Raw genomic sequence first — 23,478 nt, 5'->3', positions numbered from 1 at the left:
AACATGAAAGAATACGGACTTCCCCATTAAAGCCTTTATAACAGAAGGCAAATGCTCAAAGTTGTAATAAATTTAAAGGACTTTACATTTTTCTGCCAGTCTATGATGAGTGGGAATGATAGATTAGGCAGGCAGCTCAGCCTCCAGCAAGCCTGATATCCCAACTAAGTAGCTGCCATTATTTATTGTTAAATGGGCAGATTTGCTAGAGATCTACAGTGCCTATAGTAATCATACTGCAAGATGTCCAAACATTCATAGTAAAACTTGTAAAGATTGCCACAGCCTCCTTATAGGATTTGCAAACTTCACTGGGAAAAGCAGTCAGTATATTAGAACAATACAGAATACATACTCGTTGCAAATAAGGAAAAACTAACAAGTAACATGTCTTTTGATACCTGGTATTTTACTAAAGGAAAAAAACAGAAAATGAAGAACATGAATGTCTTGGTGCATGACATTTGGTTTTAAATTTCCTGCTACAAAAAAAGTAATGCCGTAAATTAAAAGACCAATTTCCCAGGTTTAATGATGGTTCCAGCAATAATGTGTGACCTGACAGAGAAAGCACACTATATAGAGGACTATAGCTTATATACACATAAAGGATAGCTAAAACTCTAGGAAAACACTTATTTTGCCATTATTAATGCAGAACAGTGTTTGTAAAGCCCTATGTAGACTAAACAATGCCCCTTCCTCCACTTTTTCTTGCATCTTATCTAAAGCCTGCTTAAATATAAGGCACCAGATCAGTGTTCGGAGGGCATGGAGTCCACAGGAGCACCCTAAACTGCACAGGCACTTTACTTTATATTAGATTACCCAGTAATGTGAAAAATCAGGGGCACTTCCATTCTACAAAATAAGAGGGTTGCAGTGAATGCATTTAATTCAAATACAGGTATGGGATTCATTATCCGGAAACACATTATCCAGAAATCTCAGAATTACGGAATGGCCATCTCACATTATAATGAAATAATCAAAATTCTTAAAAATGATTTCCTTTTTCTCTGTGATAATTTCTTGTACTTGATCCAAACTAAGATATAATTAATCTTTATTGGAAGCAAAAGCAGCTTTTGGGGTTTATTTAATGTATACTTGATTTTCTAGTAGATGTAAGGTATGAAGATAAAAAATTACTGAAAGCTCTGTCCCAGGTCCCCAGAAATCTGGATAACAGGTCCCATACCTGTACAATCTGCCTAAAATCAGTGAAGCCCAGCAACCTGTATTTATTAGAAGTTTATGGTACAGGTATAGGACCTGTTATCCAGAATGCTCGGGACCTGTGGTTTTCCAGGTAACAGATCTTTCTGTAATTTGGATCTTCACACTTTAAGTCTACTAGAAAATCAAGTATACATTAAATAAACCCCAAAAGCTGCTTTTGCTTCCAATAAAGATTAATTATATTTTAGTTTGGATCAATTATCACAGAGAAAATGGAAATCATTTTTAAATATTTGGATAAATTGGATAAAATGGAGTCTATGGGAGACAGCCATTCCGTTATTTGGAGCTTTCTGGATAACGGATCCAATACCTGTATTTATTTTTCAAATAATCTGTTACCCTTACCTTAATACGTTCATCTGTAAACTGCATAACTGCTTTATTATTGCACCTAATTTGCTATGAAAAAAATGTAAAAGTAAAGTATTGTAAATAAACCTTTTTCTACATTTGATTCAGTAAAGCAATAAGCGCAAACGCCAGAGAAATTGTGCAACAAAGTAAAAAACATATTAAAACAGATTTATTTACAAAATATGCAAAGCAAAACATGATCTGCATATCTATTCTAGAACCAGCTTCCCATGAAGCCACGTTTTCTGATGGTAAACGAAGCTGCAGCAAATTGCTGTGGATGGGTGATAATGAAAAAGCAACACAATTTAATAATCCTAAAAACTTATTCACTGCCCTAGAGATTCCTCAAAGGGAAAAACATGCCTGAATTTCGCTATTCAGTGCCACAGGCAGCGTGTGAGAGAAACTAAACAAGGACGTCCCAGTGGGAGACAAATTGCCTACAGCTGTTAATGACCTTACATACCTTGCTGGTGAATTTCTGATGTAATAATTTGCTTTTTTTTTTTTTTTTAAGAGAATGGATGTCTTAGTTTAAGAAGAAATGCTTGATGTTACAAACACCATGATCAAAACATCAAAAACTTATGGCGCTCGTGATCTTCAATTCATCAGCTATAATGATGGAAAAAAAGGTGTTTTCTTATTCTCTACAGAAGTTCGGTTAATTGTTTAATATATTCAAGCTTAAGACTGCGCTAATGAATCACAGGCTTATTTTCCACCAGGTTAACAACACAGTAGTAAATACTCGATAGTGCAAAGCAGGAGCAATTCAGACTTCAAGGCAAGAGACAAAATAGAGAATTACAAGGAGAAGAAGTGCTTGCATTTGATCTCAATACACAGCACAGAGGGGGAGAGAATTGGCAAAACAAAAAAACTCTGATGCCTAAGTCTAATAATTCTCAGCTAGCGCGTTGGGAACCCCAGCCAGCTGTGTTGCAAAGAAAAAGCAGAAACTATTTAAAGGAACCCATGCAGGATATATCGAAATAGTGGGATATATCATATAAAAACAATTTACTGATCAATATTATATGCAGATTAATTTTCTCTCTAACTGATTTATTCTTTACTCTTATTATCTCTGTATGATTCTTAGTGGTGCATGGTTATAGAACTATTCCTTGCATGTAACTATTTCAATCCTGTTTTGCTGCCTTTTAAACTTAAAGAGAAAATGTTTACAACACTAGCCAACCCTTTAGGGAGAAGGCCCATTTTACAGAATAACGATAAAACTGGAGTCCACGGTACAGAACTGGATAACGTTGGTGAAACAGAATCTGCCCCTCATTAAGCTCACCTTACTAGCCAGAGGCTCACTGAAAAGATTTGAGAAAAGATGGAGTCCATGGTGGGAAGTGGGACTTGAGGGTCAGGGCTCCCGAACATGAACAGAAACGTTTATTTATACTGTAAAAGGCAGAAATCCTTAATTCTATTTAATACCTGATATTACTGTCCAATATGTTGATGATTGGAATCTTGGAGGCAACATTTACATATCACTGTACGACTGTTTGAACGGTGTTTTAATTCTTGAGTGTATCAATCAAATTACTAAACGAATTGGTATGTAAACGTTTTATTCCAAGCTCTGTAATGGTAACTCAACTGCATTTACGGCATATACTTTGTTTTATGTTTAATGTGTTATAAAACAATAAAATTTTACCTTTAAAAAAAAAGATAAAACTGGAGTCATATGCACATTTAAGTTGTGGCTTTTCTCTGGCTTAAATGGCTGCCTCCATGGCTACACATCAGCTTGTTTATTTAAACTATAGTAGTCTTTCTGAAGCAAATACACCAGTTTTACCAGTGCACGCTAACAGTATATTATATGTTATTTACTATAGAACACTTTCGTTGTTTGGTGTTACTGTTCCTTTAAGGGTCTGTATAAGCCATTATTATGGCAGAAAATATTAAGTGCTTCAAAATTATATCAACACCATGGTTCTTTTAATAATTATGAATAGAATGTATGGTTGAAAGTTTAGCCTGGAATTCTATAGGTTATATTCTCACCAGTTAGCGAGAATGCTGTATATAGGTTTTTAAAGTGATACTGACACAAAAAAACTACTTTTCAAAATATGAATGTACATTACGGGGAACATTTACTAAGCTCGCATGAAGGATTCGAATATAAAAAACTTCGAATTTCCAAGTATTTTTTTGGGTACTTCGACCATCAAATAGGCTACTACGACCTTCGACTTTGATTCAAACGATTCGAAGTAAAAATCGTTCGACCATTCGATAGTCAAAGTACTGTCTCTTTAAAAAAAACTTTGACTTCATACTTCGGTAGTTTAAATCTACCGAGGTACAATGTTAGCCAATGGGGACCTTCCCCATCACTTTCCTAAGCTTTTTCTGATCGATGAAAAATCGTTTGTTCGATCGATCGATCAAGTATTTGAGCAAAATCCTTCAAATTCAATATTCGAAGGATTTAACTTCGTGGGTCGAATTAGAGGGTTAATTAACCCTCGATATTCGACCCTTAGTAAATGTGCCCCTAAAAATTGCCTATAGGTCATGTTGATCGTTTTGTGCTGACAGGGCTGTTTTGTAAGTAATTGTTACTTGAAATTCCTAAACGTGACTGTTTTGCCAACCTGACTGTCCCTTCTCAACCTGTCAGAGTTTCTAACATGAACCGCCTACTGCTGCACAAACATGGCAGCCCCCTCATAGAGGAACATAGGAGGTCATTTAAAAGCATCTGGAAAGTGCTTTAATCGCAAGTTTTTAAATAGCATCCAAAGATAAAGGTTTTATAGACTTACAAAAAGGCTACATTTCTGGTGTCAGTATCTCTTAAAGTCTACAAAACTCTGCATGCTACTTGAATTTACCAACATTAATGGTTACAAAAATCAGAACATTTTGCCATGTCCACAATGCCCAGCCATGTCCCGAATTCAACCTAATTCCCTCTGACTTCCTGAAAACTCTGCCACTTTCCATGTCGGAAATTTGGAGACGCCCCAGGAAAAACAGGTCTGTTGATGTCAGAAGGTATATTTATGAAAGTAAGTATTGCATCGTAACCTGGAATTTTAACTGAACCAAGGCTTCAGTAGTCTCCTATGACTGCATTCCTTACTATAAAAACTACAATCCTAATTTTTCAAATTCAGGGTAATGAATAGTTTTAGGGAAAAAGGAAGAGATAAGTTGAATTTGAATTCAATAGTCCTTATGCCAAATACAGAAGAGTTACAAACAGATCACTATATAAATATCATCTATTCCACACTCCTGTATTAGATTGTGATGTGTTACTTATTCTATAACAAGTTGTCTAAGAAAACACACTGTAAATGGATTAACTCACAAGAATGTAATTTATACCATGGATTAAGAACATAAAACTATGACCATAAATGACTTGGTTTTAAATATATGCTAAAGTACCTGTTTTTTAAATAAATAAAAGCTGATTGTGAAGGTGCAGTTATCAGGCATTTATATCTTAAATTTCATTGATATTCTGGCCAGATACAAACACGAAGGCTTTTGAAAATTCGACACCTCTCTCTCTAGATGGTCTCCAGAGCCCCAGCTAGGCATCCAGCTCTCTGAATGGATCATCAGATGCATGTAATAGGAGGAATGTTAAGTCCATTTTACCCTGTCTGAAATGTATCTTTTTTTGGCTGAGATAAATTCAATTATTCATAGTTATTTTACTTTTGAGCGCATGCACTTCGAGTAGATATTACGAGATGGATCCGTATAAATGTTAGATGGGGTGTGTAGGATTTAAAGATTGCTGTGTGCTCTAGTTGCAAAGCTGGATGACCTCTTCAACTTCCATGCACTTCTTCTGGCTGCACAGCTATATTTCTAAATATTCCCTGGTGTGTTGAGCAAAACCAGACAGTACATACAAATGCTGGAATCCAAAAGAGCTATCACTGGGAGGTTTTGCTTTCTAATCCTGTATAAGGAGAGGAGCTAACACTTCAAACCGGTAATTGGATTTTCACAACTGCGAGTGGGCTCTGCCGCTCAATTATGACAGGGCCACAAGGTACTGATACATCTGCCACCATGCAACAACCTGGCATGTCTTCTGTCAAGAGTTGAAATCATAAAGGAATAAGCTGTCGTTACCAGCCTCTTACTGAACACTGGAGCTGTCAACCTATTGTTTGGCTTCCCCCCTGTATGGGGTTGGTGTGGGCTAACAAAACCTGTCAGTTTTAAATAAGCTTTTAACCTTTCTAAATCTTCCTTTTTTTTTTTCCTTTTTCTCTTTTTGACTGAGTCTTCTGTACAAAAGATTACATTTCACGTAAGCAATTAACAAAATGGTTAACAATGGAATATGAGATGTTGAAGCATTTCAAGGAAATAAAATTGTCTTTTTGCGCTTCAATTTCTTTAAAAGAAAAAAAAAAGTTAGGACAGCTTACAGAGCATTTACATGTTCCGATTTACAACTTCCAAAATTAAATTTCAAGTTCATTTATTTAGTCTACAGGCAAAAATGCAAATCATTTACAAGCATGCATGTATATGGACTCACTGAGGATTAACCAAAGTCACTATTTTAGTCTTGGAAATAAAATGAGTTGTAACATATATGTTTATCAAGCTCATCTTTGTTCAGTGATGGTGTAAACGTTGCCATTTACATTTATATAATCATCGACTTATTGTGCAATGACAGTGATGAACTTTTTAACTAAAGTAAAACTCTTCGCAAGTTGTCTATTAATGTGATGCTCACACCGAATAAAAATCAGTGCAACCTTCAGCAGTCAATTATTTCTTAATTAGCAGAATATGTATTACATAGTACAGGTATAGGATCCGTTATCCAGAAACCCAGTATCCAGAAAGCTACAAATTACAGAAAGGCCATCTCCCAGAATCAATTTTAGCCAAATAAACCAAATTTTAAAAAATGAGTTCCTTTTTCTCTGTAATAATAAAACAGTGGCTTGTATATGATCCCAACTAAGATATAATTAATCCTTATTAGAAGCAAAACCAGACTATTAGGTTTATTTAATGTTTACATGATTTTCTAGTGTACTTAAGGTATGAAGATCCTAATTATGGAAAGATTAGTTATCCAGAAAGCCCCAGGTCCCAAGCATTCTGGATAACAGGTCCCATACCTGTATGGGAAAATGTTTCTGATTCTATTAAATTTATACAAAAGGAAACCCAGTTTTCTCCCAAAACCTGTAAGCATATATTGTCCTATAAGGGTAATAATGCATGTTTTAGCTTAAGTGCAGCTAGGGTGAGTTTTCCCAGTAACACAGAAAATACACAGCTACATATGGGTTAGAACTACACCCATCAAAGTTAGAATTTTGTGCCTGCATGGTATACTAATGATAAATCAATAATGCCCCTTGAGCACTGGAGACTGCATATTGTAGATGAGGCCTTGCTGGTGCCTTCTCCTTTTATAAATCTATAAGCTTTTATATGGCACATGCTGCTGCTAATTAACCTTGCATGTTTCATCAAACAGTTGAGGTTACAGTAAGATTTTACAGTGGCTATGAGTGGCTTTCACAAATAAGTGATATTTGTGCTTGATGCACCATTTAGGGGGTTATTCATCAAAGGTTGAATGTTAGAGTTCTATATATTTTGAATGAACTCACAACAATTTAAAAAAAACTCAATTCATCGAGTTCGAATTGCAAAACCCGAAAAAATTTGTTTTGACTAAAAAATCACTTCGCAAACTCAAATTTTCCTGGAAAACACAACTTGAACCTTAAAGGGATACTTTCATGGAAAAACATCAGTTAGTAATGCTACTCCAGCAGACTTCTGCAATGAAATCCAGTCCTCAAAAGAGCAAACAGATTTTTTTATATTTAATTTTGAAATCTGACATGGGGCTAGACATATTGTGAGTTTCCCAGATGCCCCAGTCATGTGACTTGTGCCTGCACTTTAGGATGGAACTGTTTTCTGACAGGCTGTTATTCCCAGATGCCCCAGTCATGTGACTCGTGCCTGCACTTTAGGATGGGACTGCTTTCTGACAGGCTGTTATTTCTCCTACTTAATGTAACTGAATCAGTCTCAGTGGGACTTGGCTTTTACTATTAAGGGTTGTTCCTAGATCTACCAGGCAGCTGGTAGATCTATGTTAGGGAGCTGCTATCTGGTTTCCTTTCCATTGTTCTTTTGTTAGGCTGTGGGGGGTGGGTAGCACTGCAACTTGCAGTACAGCAGTAAAGAATGACTGAAGTTTATCAGAGCAGATGTCACGTGACCAGGGGCAGCTGGGAAACTGCCAATATATCAGTTTTCACAATTGAATAGAAAATAATCTGTTTGCTCTTTTGAAAAATGGATTTCAATTAAGAATTCTGCTGGAGCAGCACTATTAACTGATGTGTTTTGAAAAAAACATGTTTTCCCATGACAGTATCCCTTTAATAAATAACCCCCTAATAACTGCATCTATTGCAGATGTAGTCAAATCTCAATTTTACATATCCTGATGTGAGATTTCTATAATTTCACACTGTGTTCCCACCAATATATATAATGCATATCCCTGATTTTACACCACAGTTTTTGCTTGTGGATTGTACCAGGGCAGCAATGCATTGTTTTAAAATAGTGCTATTTATTCGCTTAATCTTGTTGCTATAAATATTACTTTTGGCATCCCTACAATCCTCTAATTCATGACCTCTTTCCAAAATTCTTTCAATTCAAGTATAAGGCATAACTGTATTTGTTTTTTAATGCATATCAATATCTTATCTAATAATCCCTAAAGATAGGTGTCTTTTTTTCCTAAATAGGATTTTCATTGCTTAACAAAGTTACAGTGTTATAGGCAAGCAGATGACCCAAAGCCACACATTACTGTAAGCAAACAGCCCATTTCAAATTTTCATTGAAGACTTACTTTCATTGCTCTTTTGATATAAGGTATTTGTGAGCCACTGTTCAGATCCTCATTTATTATAAGTCTCCGTGCCCACTGTCCGGCTCGCACAACACCGCTTCCATGTATTAAAACTAGCATTTTGTCCGGATTCTTCATTGCATCCTTGCTCATAAAAATAAAACTTTTTGGCTCGTTGTCAGTAGCGTCGACCTGAAAAATAATGCAGAAAGAAACAAAAATAGATGTAAAGCCACAGATTTTACAATATAAACTCACACCCAAGTAGGGTGCACATTGTTTGCATGTAACTACAACAGCCTATATTGATAAAAACAGCAGTATCTCGGTACTTCCTTCAGAGCAGCATTTTTAAAATCTTCTCATCTGTTGATAGCATTGTCTCCCATCCAACCAACAAAATAGGAAAGTACACAATGAAGTAAGGTAAACATATCTTAAGAGTCTAAGGCAGCTCCATTATAAATTAAGTCACAAGGGTGGCTTCTAATGAGTTTACAGGTAAAATGGACAGGTGAATAGTGATGGGCGAATTTGCGCGATTCGCGCCGAGCGAATAAATTCGCGAAACTCCCGCGAAAATTCGCGGTAAAAATTCGCCGGCGTAAAAAAAAACATTTCCCGAAAAACGGACGCCGGCGTCAAAAACGGGCGCCGGCGCAAAAAACGGGCGCCGGCGTCAAAAACGAGACGCCGGCGCCGTTTCGCGAATTTTTCGCCGTTTCGCTAAAAACGGCGCAAATTCGCCCATCACTACAGGTGAATAGTGGCAATTCATCACTTAATTCACCTTTAAATTAACTTTTAGTATGTTATAGAATTCTAAGCAACTTTTCAAATGGTCTTCATTATTTATTTTCTATAATTTTTAAGTTATTTGCCTTCTTCTTCTGGCTCTTTCCAGCTTTCTAATAGGGGATCACTGACCCCATCTAAAAAACAAATGCTCTGTAGGACTACAAATTGATTGTTATTGGTACTTTTTATTACTCATATTTCTATGTGGGCCTCTCTTATTCATATTCTAGTCTCTTATTCAAATCAATGCATTGTTGCTGAGGTAATTTGGACCCTAGCAACTAAATTGCTAATATTGCAAACTGGAGAGCTGCTGAATAAAAAGCTAAATAACTAAAAAAACACAAATAATATTAAATGAAACCCAATTGCAAATTGTTGCAAATTTAATGCATCCCTAATATATATACACATCCAATATTTTGTGCTTTGCTTAGAGAAAATGGCAATGATGCAACCAGTTAAGTATATTTTACTTACAGTAATAGGAAAAAATAATATCTTTTCAAATGCCCCCAAACTGTACTAGAATTCTAATATAATTTAAAGACATATATGGGCAGATTTAGCAAAGGTTGAATTTAGGTGAATCTTTTTTTACTACATTTTTTTTTTTTTAAATAAATTAGAATATACTCAACTCGAACTTAAGGTTATTTATGAAAAATTTGAATGTCTAATATTCGATCGAATAGTCTCTCTGAAAAAAACTTGAATGTCAAGAAGGCAATTAACATATTCAAATGGTTCAATGGACCTCTGCCATTGACTTGTTAATGAACTTGTTAATGAACTCGGTAGGTTTTGGGTGGCCGATATACGAATTAGAACTGTTTCCATGGTCGAAGTGTGATAAACCTGACATTCAAATTTACATTCAGATTAAGGGATTACAATTCGAATGTGTGAATTTTGACAGCAAAAACAATTTGAAAATACGAATTTACTATTCGGCCTTAAAGGGATAAGGTCATGGAAAACCATGTTTTTTCCAAAACACATCTGTTAATAGTGCTGCTCCAGCAGAATTCTGCACTGAAATCCATTTCTCAAAAGAGCAAACAGATTTTTTATATTCAATTTTGAAATCTGACATGGGGCTAGACATTTTGTCAGTTTCCCAGCTGCCCCAGTCATGTGACTTGTGCCTGCACTTTAGGATGGAATTACTTTCTGGCAGGCTGTTATTTCTCCTACTTAATGTAACTGAATCAGTCTCAGTGGGACTTGGCTTTTACTATTGAGTGCTGTTCTTACATCTACCAGGCAGCTGTTATCTTGTTACCTTCCCATTGTTCTGTTGTTAGGCTGCTGGGGGGGGGGGGGGAAGGGAGGTGGTGATATCACTCCAACTTGTAGTACAGCAGTAATGAGTGATTAAAGTTTATCAGAGCACAAGTCACATGACTGGAGGCAGCTTGAAAATTGACAATATGTCTAGCCTCATGTCAGATTTCAAAATTGAATATAACAAAATCTGTTTGCTCTTTTGAGAAATAGATTTCAGTGCAGAATTCTGCTGGAGCAGCACTATTAACATGACAGTATCCCTTTAATAAATCTACCCATAAGTTTTAACTTGATTTTTTTTTTTATAAATAATCAGTGAGTTTTTTCATTCCTACATATTTGCCCTGGTACAAATAACTCAAACATGGTGCTTGGCAGTTAGATATTCATGCCCTTTAGATAATCTGAAACTCAGTGACTGATACAAGTACCTTAACCTAAATATTTTCACTCAGTGCACTGAAAGTTTGCCACAGTTCTTATTGCTGGATGCTATGGATTTTTGCCCAAACGTTGTGCATTTTAGTAGATATAGGGGTACTTCTGCTATATGGGATTCAGAGCATGGATTTTTTTTTGAAAAAAAAAATGGAAAATTAAGTGAAGGATTAAAGCTTTATAAAACGCTTCCAACGTGCAAACTAACACAATAGCAAGATTGATGATGAGAAATATTTAAAGTGGTTGTTTTATTCAGCAGTACTCCAGGTTTCAATTTCAGCAATCTGGTTGCTAAGGTCAAAATGACCCTAGCAACCATGCATTGATTTGAATAAGAGACTGGAATATGAATAGGAGAGGGCCTGAACAGAAATATGAATAATAAAAAGTAGCAATAACAAAACATTTGTTTACTTAGAGAACATTTTTTTTTTTAGATGGGGTCATTTGAATGCTGGAAATTGTCAGAAGAAGAAAGCCTATTATTATAATAAATATACAAAATAAAATATGAAGATCAATTAAAAAGTTGCTTAGATTAGCCATTCCCTAGCATACAAAAAGTTAAACTTAAAGGTAAACCAACCCTTTAATAAACATTAATAACTTGGTGAACTTTTTCATCTCAGTGGTAGCTCCCGCTTAGAAAGATGCATGATGGCACTGGTCCAAATATATCAGTGTGATGTACTATATCATCGGGATCACTATTTAGAAATGCAATGTCCATACAAAGAACTAGCTAAAAAAATACTAATATATATTCTGGGCTCCTTCTTTTAAAATTCCTAATTAAAACTTCTTACTACAGCAATTTGTCTTCTTTCTGCCGTAATTCATTAAAATGAACTTTCATTAAGTCATGTCCACAAAGGTCAGGCCTGAGTACAGCCTTGCATTATTGACAAAACAACCAATAATACATTTAGTTACAGAAGTAGCTCAACTTCATAAAGCAACTGCCACAACATGAGAGGCATTAACACATCCCGGTCATAATATTCCTTTAAATAATGCAACAAAAAACAAAGCAGGAGATAGAGGTTTTTTTCTACTTTTTCTACTCATTTTCAATGGTTTGAAAACTTTGAAAAACTTGCATGAAAATGGAAGCAAAGATTTAACAGGATGAATCTAACACTTATTTTAGTATTTAGGCTTCAGAGTTAAGCATCAAAGAGATATGTTGGTGCCAAGGAAATTCATTTACAAGAAAAACACTTTAAAAACCTCTAATAAAAAATGAGCGGCACCTTTACTCTATCTAGTAGCTTTACCCCAATATTTGCTCTGGACGAGACCTCTAATTTCAGGGGGTGAGCCCTTGCAATGATGAAGTGTATAGGCAGGGTGCAATACACTGTAATCAGTTGCATCTTAAAGAATGGGCACCAGAGGTTGTTACAACTTAACCATATAACTTATTTATTGGAACAAATTCACATATGAGATCAATGGGAGATAAGCAGGAACTCAGAACATCAGTAAAAAGGCATATACTCAGCACCAATGGTCATTATAACCCCCCTCCGGGTAAGAGAGAGAATACACAGCATACTCTAAGTGGAGCTCCAAGGGTGTCCCTCTAGACCCTAGCTCTGACACTTAAGCTGGCAATAGATGCAAAGATTTTTAAACAATCTTTTCGTTATCGCGAGACCACGATTATCTTGAAACGATCGTTTAAATGTACGATTTGTCCACCAACTAAAAAGACCATTTCAAGCAATATTGCCAGGAAAACTGAGGGTAGCTGCCTGCTTGGCCCTGCAAACATAGATATATTGCACTGGGACCGATAAAAGTTTTTTTAACCTGGCCGATCAATTTTCTGATGTCTGACGAAAAATCGTAAGATGCACGATCGTTCGATTCTCACTAACCTCACTATAATTTGACGGATTGGTCGGATTGTACCGAAATCGTTCACCAACGAAAGATCTTTGCGTCTATGGGGACCTTTAGGGGTAAATTTACCAAGTGGCGACAATACGCCAGAAATGGCTTCGCAGCCGTTGCAACACTTCACGCCCAGGGCGCTGAACGCTGGCGAATTTTCGCTAGCGTTGCTTTGGCATTCAAAGTGAAGATGCGCTAGCGTTCAATTATGCCTAGCGCAACTTCGTAAGAGGTCTTCGCTCAGGCTAATTTGCATACGGCGAGAAATTATAACGTTCAATGGACGTATATGTTGCAGCAAATACATTACACAAGTCCAGGGAACACTAATAAAGACAATAGAGTTGTTATAATGCCCTACACATGAGCCCACTGTATAGTTTATAGTCCATATGTTAGAAAATGTATGGGGGAACCCGGTTACCCAAATACATTTTTAAGGACTTTTGCAGCCTATCACTCTGAAAAAGGAAAAGACACCTGCATTTTTTAGGACTTAGAAACTTTTTCCATTAAAAATATGATGTAAGTAACAGAAGATATTTGCACTCCAGTACACTTGGCCTGGTCTGAGCTGGCGAAGGCAAGTCTGACATGTTAGTGAATTTGCGGAGTAGTGCGAATGACCCACTGCTTCTGTCTCTTTTGCTAGCGAAGTTACGCCTACGCCCCTTAGTAAATCGCCGAAGTGCCTGAAAACGGTAACGCTGCCGAATCCCTCTTCTGGGCAATTGGTACGCGTGATCCTAGTCCCACTAAACACTATTCGGTGGAGCCTGTGCTACTCAGCTTAATAGCCCTATCTATCACTCCTCTAGTGACCTATTATAGTGAGTAGCCTATCACTTACTAGACCTGACCTTGTCTAGGTTACAAGTTCAAACCATTCCTGCCTGCTCAGGTAAGGGGACTGGCTAAACGGACACTGAGCATATGTGTGCTCAGCTTATACATTACTGAACACTGCCATCTAGTGACTAAACTGGGGAAAGCTAGGGGTCATGCATTGACCCAGGAAGAGGATCCTAGCTCCAGTATTAAATAAGGGGCCCTTCTGTGGCCAAACTATAGGGGAATGTAATAAAAACGTGGACACCATTTTTCAGTCCCCTACAAAAATATGACTTAGGGGAGACATGATGAGCATTCTCAGTATACTGCATAATAGGAAACACGGCTCACAAGAAGACATCTATTGAAATTAAATGAACGTATTTATCTACTGATGAACTTTTTTTTACTGTACAGGTAGAAGGGTCATACAGGCAGCCTTTTTTTATTACGAAATGTTTGCTATCAACTTTGCTGAGTTTGACTATGTTTTATCTGTTGTCTTAGGAAACACTCCCCTGGTCAAAGGAACAGATAATACATGAATATGAACTGCACACAAAGGGAAGATTTATCAAAAGTTGAGACGAAATTTTAACAAAATCTTCACTAAAAAAAAAAAAAATCTCCAACAGATTCAGATTTATAGATCTTTATCGATGCTCCTTCTTGATCATTTTTCAGGAAAAAAAATATTTTTTGAGACGAAACCTTCCAAAATCCATTTTAACCAATGGGGACAATATTTGTTTCAATGAATATCATTCCATCAACCAACTTACTTATGGCGAATGGTCGAAGTCAAATTTTTAAAGAGACAGTACATTTTTCGATATTTGAATTTATTTTCAAATTGGAATCTAATTTGGACTATTCCCTAGTCGAAGTACACAAAAAATAGCTTGAAAATTTAATTTTTTTCATTCAGAAATTCACCTCGAACTTTGATAAATCTGCCCTTTAATGTCAAAAACTAGTTGGAGTTGTTCCATGCACCTAAGATTTAGTAATAGGATTAGAGACTGATGCCAACAATAAACTCCAACACATTTTCTTAACTGCACTGTAACTAGAGAGTAAGGGTCTATCACTTGCAGAGCACAGTGCACAACAAAAAGCCTGCAATCCCATATTTTTTGTATTATGCTTGCTGCTTCTGCTCAGACTGCAGAGGCCTGTAGTTAGCTCCTTGAATAGAGCACCGCCTGCATTTGCAGTACTCTGTCCAAGAGGGGTGGAGGAGGCACCTATGTGCCCCACCCCAAACTTAGAGAGTGGCAGAAGGTGCAGGCTGCAATGGGGCCGTTCTTTATCCTATGGCTGATGCAACACTCTGATCCTTGTGCCAGATTTCAAATCTGCACTAGAAGCAAAGTGCAGCTTTCCCTGGGGTACAAGTCTTATTAGATGAGAGATAAGGGGTTTGCTTTTGTGCCCATATTACTTGTGCCCCAGGGAACTGTTAAGGACTCCCAGTGAGTGCATGATCGTGTACCTCCCATAGTCGCCAAGTAGTAAGTAACACTCTATGTTATCGCAGTGCTGATAATACTGGTTTATTACACATAATAATAATAAAAAAAAATTGTATCTAAGTCTTAACCCATTTCCTGGAGGTGTCTGAATACAGCATAATCATCAATTAACTTGGAATTCTAAAGGTTGTTTTATGGGAAAGGGCTAGTTAGTATCTATATTATACCTCATTAAATAAAATTAAATTTGATTACATATATGGCCTAGTTGAAAAAAATGCATGCTTCAATTCACAGAACTCTATTAGCCTTTCATGTTTAGAAGAATAGGAGGCAGTGCTCACTTAAATGCAATATGAAATGTGAAGCTTGTCTGGCTGTCAAAGCTTTGTGTCATGATAGAGAGAGATAAACATATCGATCGGAGATTTTTTTTCTCTTTTTTTTTTACAATATAAACACAGACAAAGCAGTAATAAGAAAATATATAAATAAGAGCAAGATCCACAGTAAAACATATCCATTACAATCCTACAATTTGTTTTAACGAGTATACCCGGATCTAAGCCTACCAATTCAATAATTACTCTTCTGCTGAAAAGGCATTAGATTGTTTAAGCTTTGATCTTCTCCTCTTATTAGTATAATGGGTTATAAATCAACCATCCATCTTTATATGATGCCAGGAGTGTAAGAAACCTTTCATGAATGGCCACAAATTACTGGAAACATAAAAAGGAGTTAAAGATGTCCAGCCGGGCATTTGATTATCATCTAAGTCCTACAAAGGATGCTTCGGAAACCCTCACAAACACAACGAAGACAAATTTACATTTATATGACATTTTCCATTTATTCATTTTCTTCCTATTGCTCTTAAAACAGACTCTACAGTATGTAATAACTTGCACTCACGTGTATGCAGTGTGATAATAAACAGGTTTCTTTTACATAAGGAAGAAACAAACAAAAACACATTAGCCAATATAACTGTTGCTTCTCTACATTTTTGGAAGAAAAGTTACATGGTATTGGCTAAAGCATGAACAAAAAAAATTTTTTTATTAATTAAAGGGCACCTGTGCACCTTCCAACACTTTATTGCAGTTGATTTTATTTTATTTAGTTCAGCAGCAATAAAGAATCTTTTCAGCTACATTTGTGACAGTTTTTCTAATATTGAAGTTCAGACTCAAACACCAGACAGGAACGTTAAACTGTAAACTTCAGTTTTGGAAAAAGAGTAAAAACTAAAACACTGAAAGCAACTGAAAGTTATTATTTCTGGTGAACAATCTGAATACAACTGAACTAAAAAAAGTACAAAACTTCAATACCCTTATCACACAATAATCCCCACTCAGAATCCCCACCTACCCTTGGATTTGGCAATGCCCCTCTACAATGTGAAGAGAGTGGATCGGGTGTAACCAAATGGATTTTTTTTATGCTAATGCATCTTTATAACTGTGTTGGCATTATGTCTGTAAACCTTAAGTATTACACTTAAAGGGATCCTGTCATCGGAAAACATGTTTTTTTTTCCAAAACGCATCAGTTAATAGTGCTACTCCAGCAGAATTCTGCACTGAATCCATTTCTCAAAAGAGCAAACAGATTTTTTTATATTCATTTTTGAAATCTAATATGGGGCTAGACATTTTGTCAATTTCCCAGCTGCCCCTGGTCATGTGACTTGTGCCTGCACTTTAGGAGAGAAATGTTTTCTGGCAGGCTGCTGCTTTTCCTTGTCAATGTAACTGAAGGAGTCTCAGTGAGACATGGGTTTTTACACTTGAGTGTTGTTCTTAGATCTACCAGGCAGCTGTTATCTTGTGTTGGGGAGCTGCTATCTGGTTACTTTCCCATTGTTCTTTTGTTTGGCTGCTGGGGGAGGGGGGGAAGGGAGGGGGTGATATCACTCCAACTTGCAGTACAGCAGTAAAGAGTGATTGAAGTTTATCAGAGCACAAGTCACATGACTGGAGGCAGCTGGGAAATTGACAATATGTCTAGCCCCATGTCAGATTTCAAAATTGAATATAACAAAATCTGTTTGCTCTTTTGAGAAATGGATTTCAGTGCAGAATTCTGCTGGAGCAGCACTATTAACTGATTCATTTTGAAAAAATGTTTTTTTCTCATGACAGTATGCCTTTAAGGGGTCATTTACTAACAATCAAATTTAGAATTTTTCAAAAAATCTCAAAAAAATTGTGGTTTTCTTATTTCTTTTAAAAAAAAAGGTCTAAAAATGCCAAATTTTATTAAATGTAAAAACCACGAAAAGCACTAACACAACATTTCACCAGGTAGAAGTTGTTGTCCTATAGAAGACAATGGGAGCTGCACTGACCTTATTTGGACTGCTCTAAATCAATTCAGATATTTATAGGTTTTCTGATTTTTTTTTCACTAAGAATTGTCCAAGGTATTCGTATTTTTTAGCACAGAGTTCAGTGTAATTTTATATTCATATTTTTTTTTATTTGGATTTTGTTATAATAAAATCTCTGCATCTGTGTGTTTTCTTAAATAAAGGGATGTTTGTGATGCATAAACATGTTCAGTGTGTAGATATGGTACTGAAGCATTCAGAGGACCTCTGGTATTTATATTTATGATGTTTTGCCTTTTTAACCTAGAACTTATTGGAGAAAAGGCGCTGCAAACAGCATTTTAAGTGCCAACAAACATGCCTACAGATTGTAGATTCTACGTTCTGCAGAACTTCCTGGTTTTGGGAGCGTAGAATCGGCTTGTAAAACGGCACCTCTACTCCCCAAGCACTCGCCCAGGGGCCCCTAGAGAACAGCAGACAAGTGCCAAATACGTGTCTACTGCAGGCAGTGCTCCTCTTTCTCCAGGATTGCCGCCCCAGCAGACCCCCTTCTTGATGGTGCAGTTCCTTGTGCTCCAGAGCTCCTCCTGTACCTCAGGCCTGTCTACCTGTTTTAACAAGTAAGTGCTACTACACACATTTTACACTAATGCATTTTTACACTTACAGTACCCACACTAACATACATTTTTGGGTGGCTTTTACATATTCAAGGCACTCACACATACTTGTATATGCACACACATTCGCACATAACATGCACTTTTCCAAGTGTACATACACACTTGTACAATTTTGTAGCTTTTTTTACTGCGTTGCGTTTTTTTAAAAAAAATTTTATTACCATTGCTAATAGCATATTAACAAACCACACTGCACAACACCTTTTGTATGTGTATATTATTTGGCTAACCCAAAATAATCAGACTGTGATTCTAACTGCTGATTACACTAGGCGATAAAAAACAATAATTGATTTTAGTGGTTTTATTGGACTTTAGGAATTTTATTGCATTCTGTCTTGTTCTTTACTTGTTTTTGCCCATGGAAATTTTATCTGACATATATCCATTTGGTAAGCCACATACTTTGGTAAATCTATGCATCTTAGCCATCAAAGTGTTAAGTAGACCCCTGGCGTTCTTATTTAGGATGTTTTATGTTGGTACATTACTAAATCTGGGGTATATAATAGGGTAAAATGCAAGCTTTAAGAAGATTGTCAGAAATTTCATAAAAAGTTTGGCTAGGCCTTGCTTTGATAATTTGCCATAGAAAGACATATTTATCTGTTTTGGATTCATCGGAATGTGTACTTTCAGAAAAGATATGGTTTTCTAGTCTTAGAGGTATTGATGGCTGAATAAATTTGGCAGGTCCGAATTTGAGGCGAATTTCCACGTTCTATTTGATGGCAAAAAATCCACGCAGCAAAAAAATATTGTCGCACGCATAAAAATTGGTTTGGCTAGGCCTTGCAGTTTGATAATTTGCCATAGAAAGACCTATTTATCTGTTTTGGATTCATCAGAATGTGTACTTTCAGAAAATATATGGTTTTCTAGCGTCTACATAGTCTTAGGGGTAGTGATGGGCAAATAAATTTGGCAGGCACAAATTTGAGGCAAATTTTCATTTTTCGCCGCCAGCAAATAAATTCGCAAAACTGCTGTGAAAATTCGACAGCTAAAAATCCGCGCATAAAAATTGTTGCACGTCAAAATATTTTTTTTTTTTTATCAGACGTCTGTTGACTATACTGCACTTGGACAAAACAGTCGAGAGTATAAAAATTGTCACTTCAAAATTGACGCACGTCAAAATTATTTCGACACCCATTGACTTCAATGCACTTTGCTAATTTTTTCCACAGATTCACTGGTTAGGGGGTCTTATGACACATAATACACATACCGGGATTATATTGCAGCGGCCGGAGCGTCAGATGTAAAAATTCATATGCACTATTTCAACTGGGGGTCTCTGTGTGCCACAAAATTTGGTAAATCTATCCATACTGGGAATCAAAGTGTTCAATAGCTTATTTAGGATGTTTTCTGTTGGTATTTTATGAGGGGTATATAATGGGGTAAAGTGTGAGATTTGTGACGATTTTACAAAATTCATAAAAACGCTACGTTTGACATGGCCTTGCAGTTTTCTATAGAAAGTTTTTTTTTTTTACCCATTCTGGATTCATCAGAATGTGTACTTTTCGGAAAATATATGGTTTTATGGGGTGGACTTACTTATTTGCCCCTTTTATCCCACATAAATCAGACAGTATTTGTTTTGGTAGTAGAAATATATGCTATGAAATGTGTATGCACTAACTTCATTTTGGGGTGTCTAAGCACCAGATACTTTGGTAATACTATGTACAAGGAGCCTCAAAGTTTTCACTGGACCCCTGGCAGTCATATTTAGGATGTTTTTCTTGGTACCTAATGCTATGTGGGAGATAAGATGCTAGACATTCAAACCTTTGAGGCAATTTTAGGTACTTAATTGAAATCGGTTGTCTCACACTATGAGATCTGCCTTGTACGGCCACCTATAAGTTTCAAAGGCTAGCACATAAAAACCCATGGTGATTTAATTTGAAAAACCATGTAAAATAATCTGTGCAGAAATACCCATTATAGGCTTACAAATCTGTTATTATTCTTTGAGATGTTGACCTTACATAGTTGTTGTCATGATGAACATATAAGCCTAATTTCTATAAAAAGGAAAAATTTTGTTTAGACAAAGCTGAAAATGACAATAACGTTATAATTGTTAAATTAGAATAAATACTTAAAACCGCTGTTACTAAAAACACAGCATCCAAACAAATGTATATCTTCAAGAAACCGACATATTTTCTAACAAATAAGTTAACAGAGTAAGACATAACTGTAAAGAGTACTTTTTTAAAATAAAAATCATGCTTCTGTGAGAGTAGCAAAACCCCTACTTGGAGTGTTAGAGTCTGGAATATTTTGAAGAAGACCTTTGACTTTAGAACTAGTGCTCCATGAAAAAGAGCATTTGTTCATGAAAGCAGTATGGAATGTTAAACTCCCTAATCTAAATTGGAATGCTTCTGCAAATCATAAATCTTTCATATAAGATAGGACATCACCCATGGAATGAGAAGATGATTGCATCCAAAATATGAAATCAACTTTAAACACCGCAGCTAATGTTATTTGAAGATATTCTGAAGCAAGAGACCATTCAATTTTGTTTTAGGGTCAATTTTAAATATGGGCTTATTATTAACACCCACCAACATCACATTAAAGGAATTGTTCAGTGTGAAAATAAAAACTGGGTAAATAGATAGGCTGTGCAAAATAAAAAATGTTTCTAATATAGTTAGTTAGCCAAAAATGTAATGTATAAAGGCTGGAGTGATTTGATGTATAACATGTCAGTCAGACACTACTTCCTGCTTTTCAGCTCTCTTGGTTTACACTGACTGGTTACCCTGGCTACCAGGCAGTAACCAATCAGAGACTTGAGGGGGGGCCACATGGGTCATACCTGTTGCTTTTGAATCTGAGCTGAATGCTGAGGATCAATTACAAACTCACTGAACAGAAATGTACCATGTGGCCCCCCTTCAAGTCGCTAAGACTAACTGACTTATAGAGCTGAAAAGCAGGAATTTGGATTCTGGCTGTTTTATTAGACATCTGTTCACTCCAGCCTTTATATATTATATTTTTGGCTAACTAACTATATTAGAAACATTTTTTTTTATTTTGCACAGCCTACCTTTTTACACAGTTTTTATTTTCACACTGAACTATTCCTTTAAGGAAGAATGATGATTTTTGTCATAAATAGTAACATAGTTAAGTTGGGATAAAAAAATACCAAGGTCTATCAAGTTCAACTCCTCCAAATGAAACACAGCGCACTTACCTACACACACACATACCTACACACACTCACACCAACCCCTCCAAACACTCACATAAATGATATATACCCATATCTATATTAACTACAGATTTTAGTATTACAATAGCCTTGGATCATATGCTTGTCCAAGTTTTAGAAACACTACTATAGTTTATATAAACAAGCTGCTATAAAGCCATGGGGGCAGCCAATCAAAGCACAGGTTACGTAGCAGATACCACATGCACTATGTAGAATTCACATAAACCATAGTTGTCTTTCTAAAGCAAACTCATAACTTTTACCAATGCATTGCAACAGTATGTTATATTTTAATTACTGTAAAATGTTTTTATTTTTGGTGTTATTGTGCCTTTAAGGTTTCAACTTGATAGCAATGCTTTCATTGTACCTTAAAGAGATACGGACACTAAAACATTTATTATCAAACTATTAATCTACATCAAAAGTTACCTATAGGTCATGTTGATCGTTTTTTCGCTGTTACTTGAAGTTCCTAAACCTGACTGTCTCTTCTTAACCTGTCAGTTAAAGTTTCTAATGCAAATAGACTACTGCTGCACAAATATGGCAGCCCCCTCATAGAGGAACAGGGTAGTAAGAAAGGTAATATAAAAGCATCAAGCAAATACTTTTATGGCAAAATTATAAATAGCTTTCAAAGACAATGTTATGATAGATGATAAAAAAAGGTTATTTCTGATGTCAGTATCTCTTTAATAGTAATGTATACAACACATTTGCTGATTCTATATCACACATCTATCTTGTAAACAGCTATATTCAGTGTGCACACATTTATAAATGTCCAAAGGAACAAATTATAGTGGCCTGTCCCTCTTTTTATTGTAGCTGCACATCAAGTACGGTGCTTGTTGTAAATTAGTTGAATCGACTACAAGAGAGTACATACTCAAGTAGTAACAGGTCCTTGATAAAGTTACTAAGTATGAGAGACTCTATAGCACACTAAAATGCATATAAAGACATTTCACATAGAAATGAAGCTGTACTGAATACTATATATTTATTTTACACCTGATCATTTTGATAGTAAAGCTTCCATCACCTCCTGTCATAGCTGCCATTTTACTGTTGAAATAGATATTTCCCAATTAAAGTGTGGTGATTGATGTACTTGCAATTAGGACCAGGTACAAAAGACAGTATTACAAATTAAGTAACATCATTTCACAATCCTGTCTCCATAGTTAAATAAACAGAACAAATGGCATTTGGAAAAACAAAAAAAATAACCTGATGGTGCCATCATGTAGACCACCCCCGTAAATGTTGTTGACGAATGCAATAGGGATCATGGAAACAATATGGATTAACATAAAACAGAGCCATTACAAAGTCACTGGAGATACATCTTATATCCAAAGCTAGGACTAAACAATAAACACAAATAATATATTCGTGATTAGAAATGAGTAGCATAAGAGTACAGGTATGGGATCCGTTATCTGGAAACCCGTTATCCCCCTAAAGCTCTGAATTACAGAAAGGCTGTCTCAAATAGACTCCATTTTATCCAAATAATCCAAATTTTTAAAAATGATTTCCTTTTTTTCTATAATAATAAAACAGTACCTTGTACATGAGCCAAACTAAAATATAATGAATCCTTATTGGAAGCAAACACAGCCTATTGTGTTTAGTTAGGGGGCTATTTATTAAGGATCGAGTTGTGTTTTTGGGTTTAATTTTTTTGGTCAAAAATCTTATTTTCAGGTTTAAAAAACTTGCATTTTTTAGTTTCTTTTTTTAAAACTAAATTTTTTGTAGTTTTTTCTTAAAATAAAAACTCAAATTTTTCAAGATTCCTTATCCTCCAAAGCTGGAAATAGCTCAAATCTGAAAATACACCTTATAAAACCAAGGTCATGTAGGATAGATGCTATTAAGAAGGAGATCACCTTACTTGTAAATTAAGCTTTGACCAATGGGTTAACTAAACA

The 23,478-nt window shown here is 35.9% G+C and overlaps 1 protein-coding gene across 5 annotated transcripts in view; it reads right to left on the bottom strand.

The window, feature by feature from the left end:
- Positions 1-23,478, bottom strand: part of LOC108717391 (cotranscriptional regulator FAM172A homolog) — a 288,433-nt gene that overhangs the window by 226,500 nt on the left and 38,455 nt on the right. For all 5 annotated transcript variants that reach the window (XM_041568521.1, XM_018264673.2, XM_018264668.2 and 2 more), the window contains exon 6: positions 8,525-8,716. In XM_041568521.1, the coding sequence (XP_041424455.1) occupies positions 8,525-8,716 (192 nt within the window). The remainder of the gene's footprint in view (positions 1-8,524; positions 8,717-23,478) is intronic.

This window comes from Xenopus laevis, chromosome 1L (genome assembly GCF_017654675.1).
Source record: "Xenopus laevis strain J_2021 chromosome 1L, Xenopus_laevis_v10.1, whole genome shotgun sequence".
Taxonomy (NCBI): Eukaryota; Metazoa; Chordata; class Amphibia; order Anura; family Pipidae; genus Xenopus; species Xenopus laevis.
This window is presented reverse-complemented; position numbering and strand designations above follow the sequence as displayed.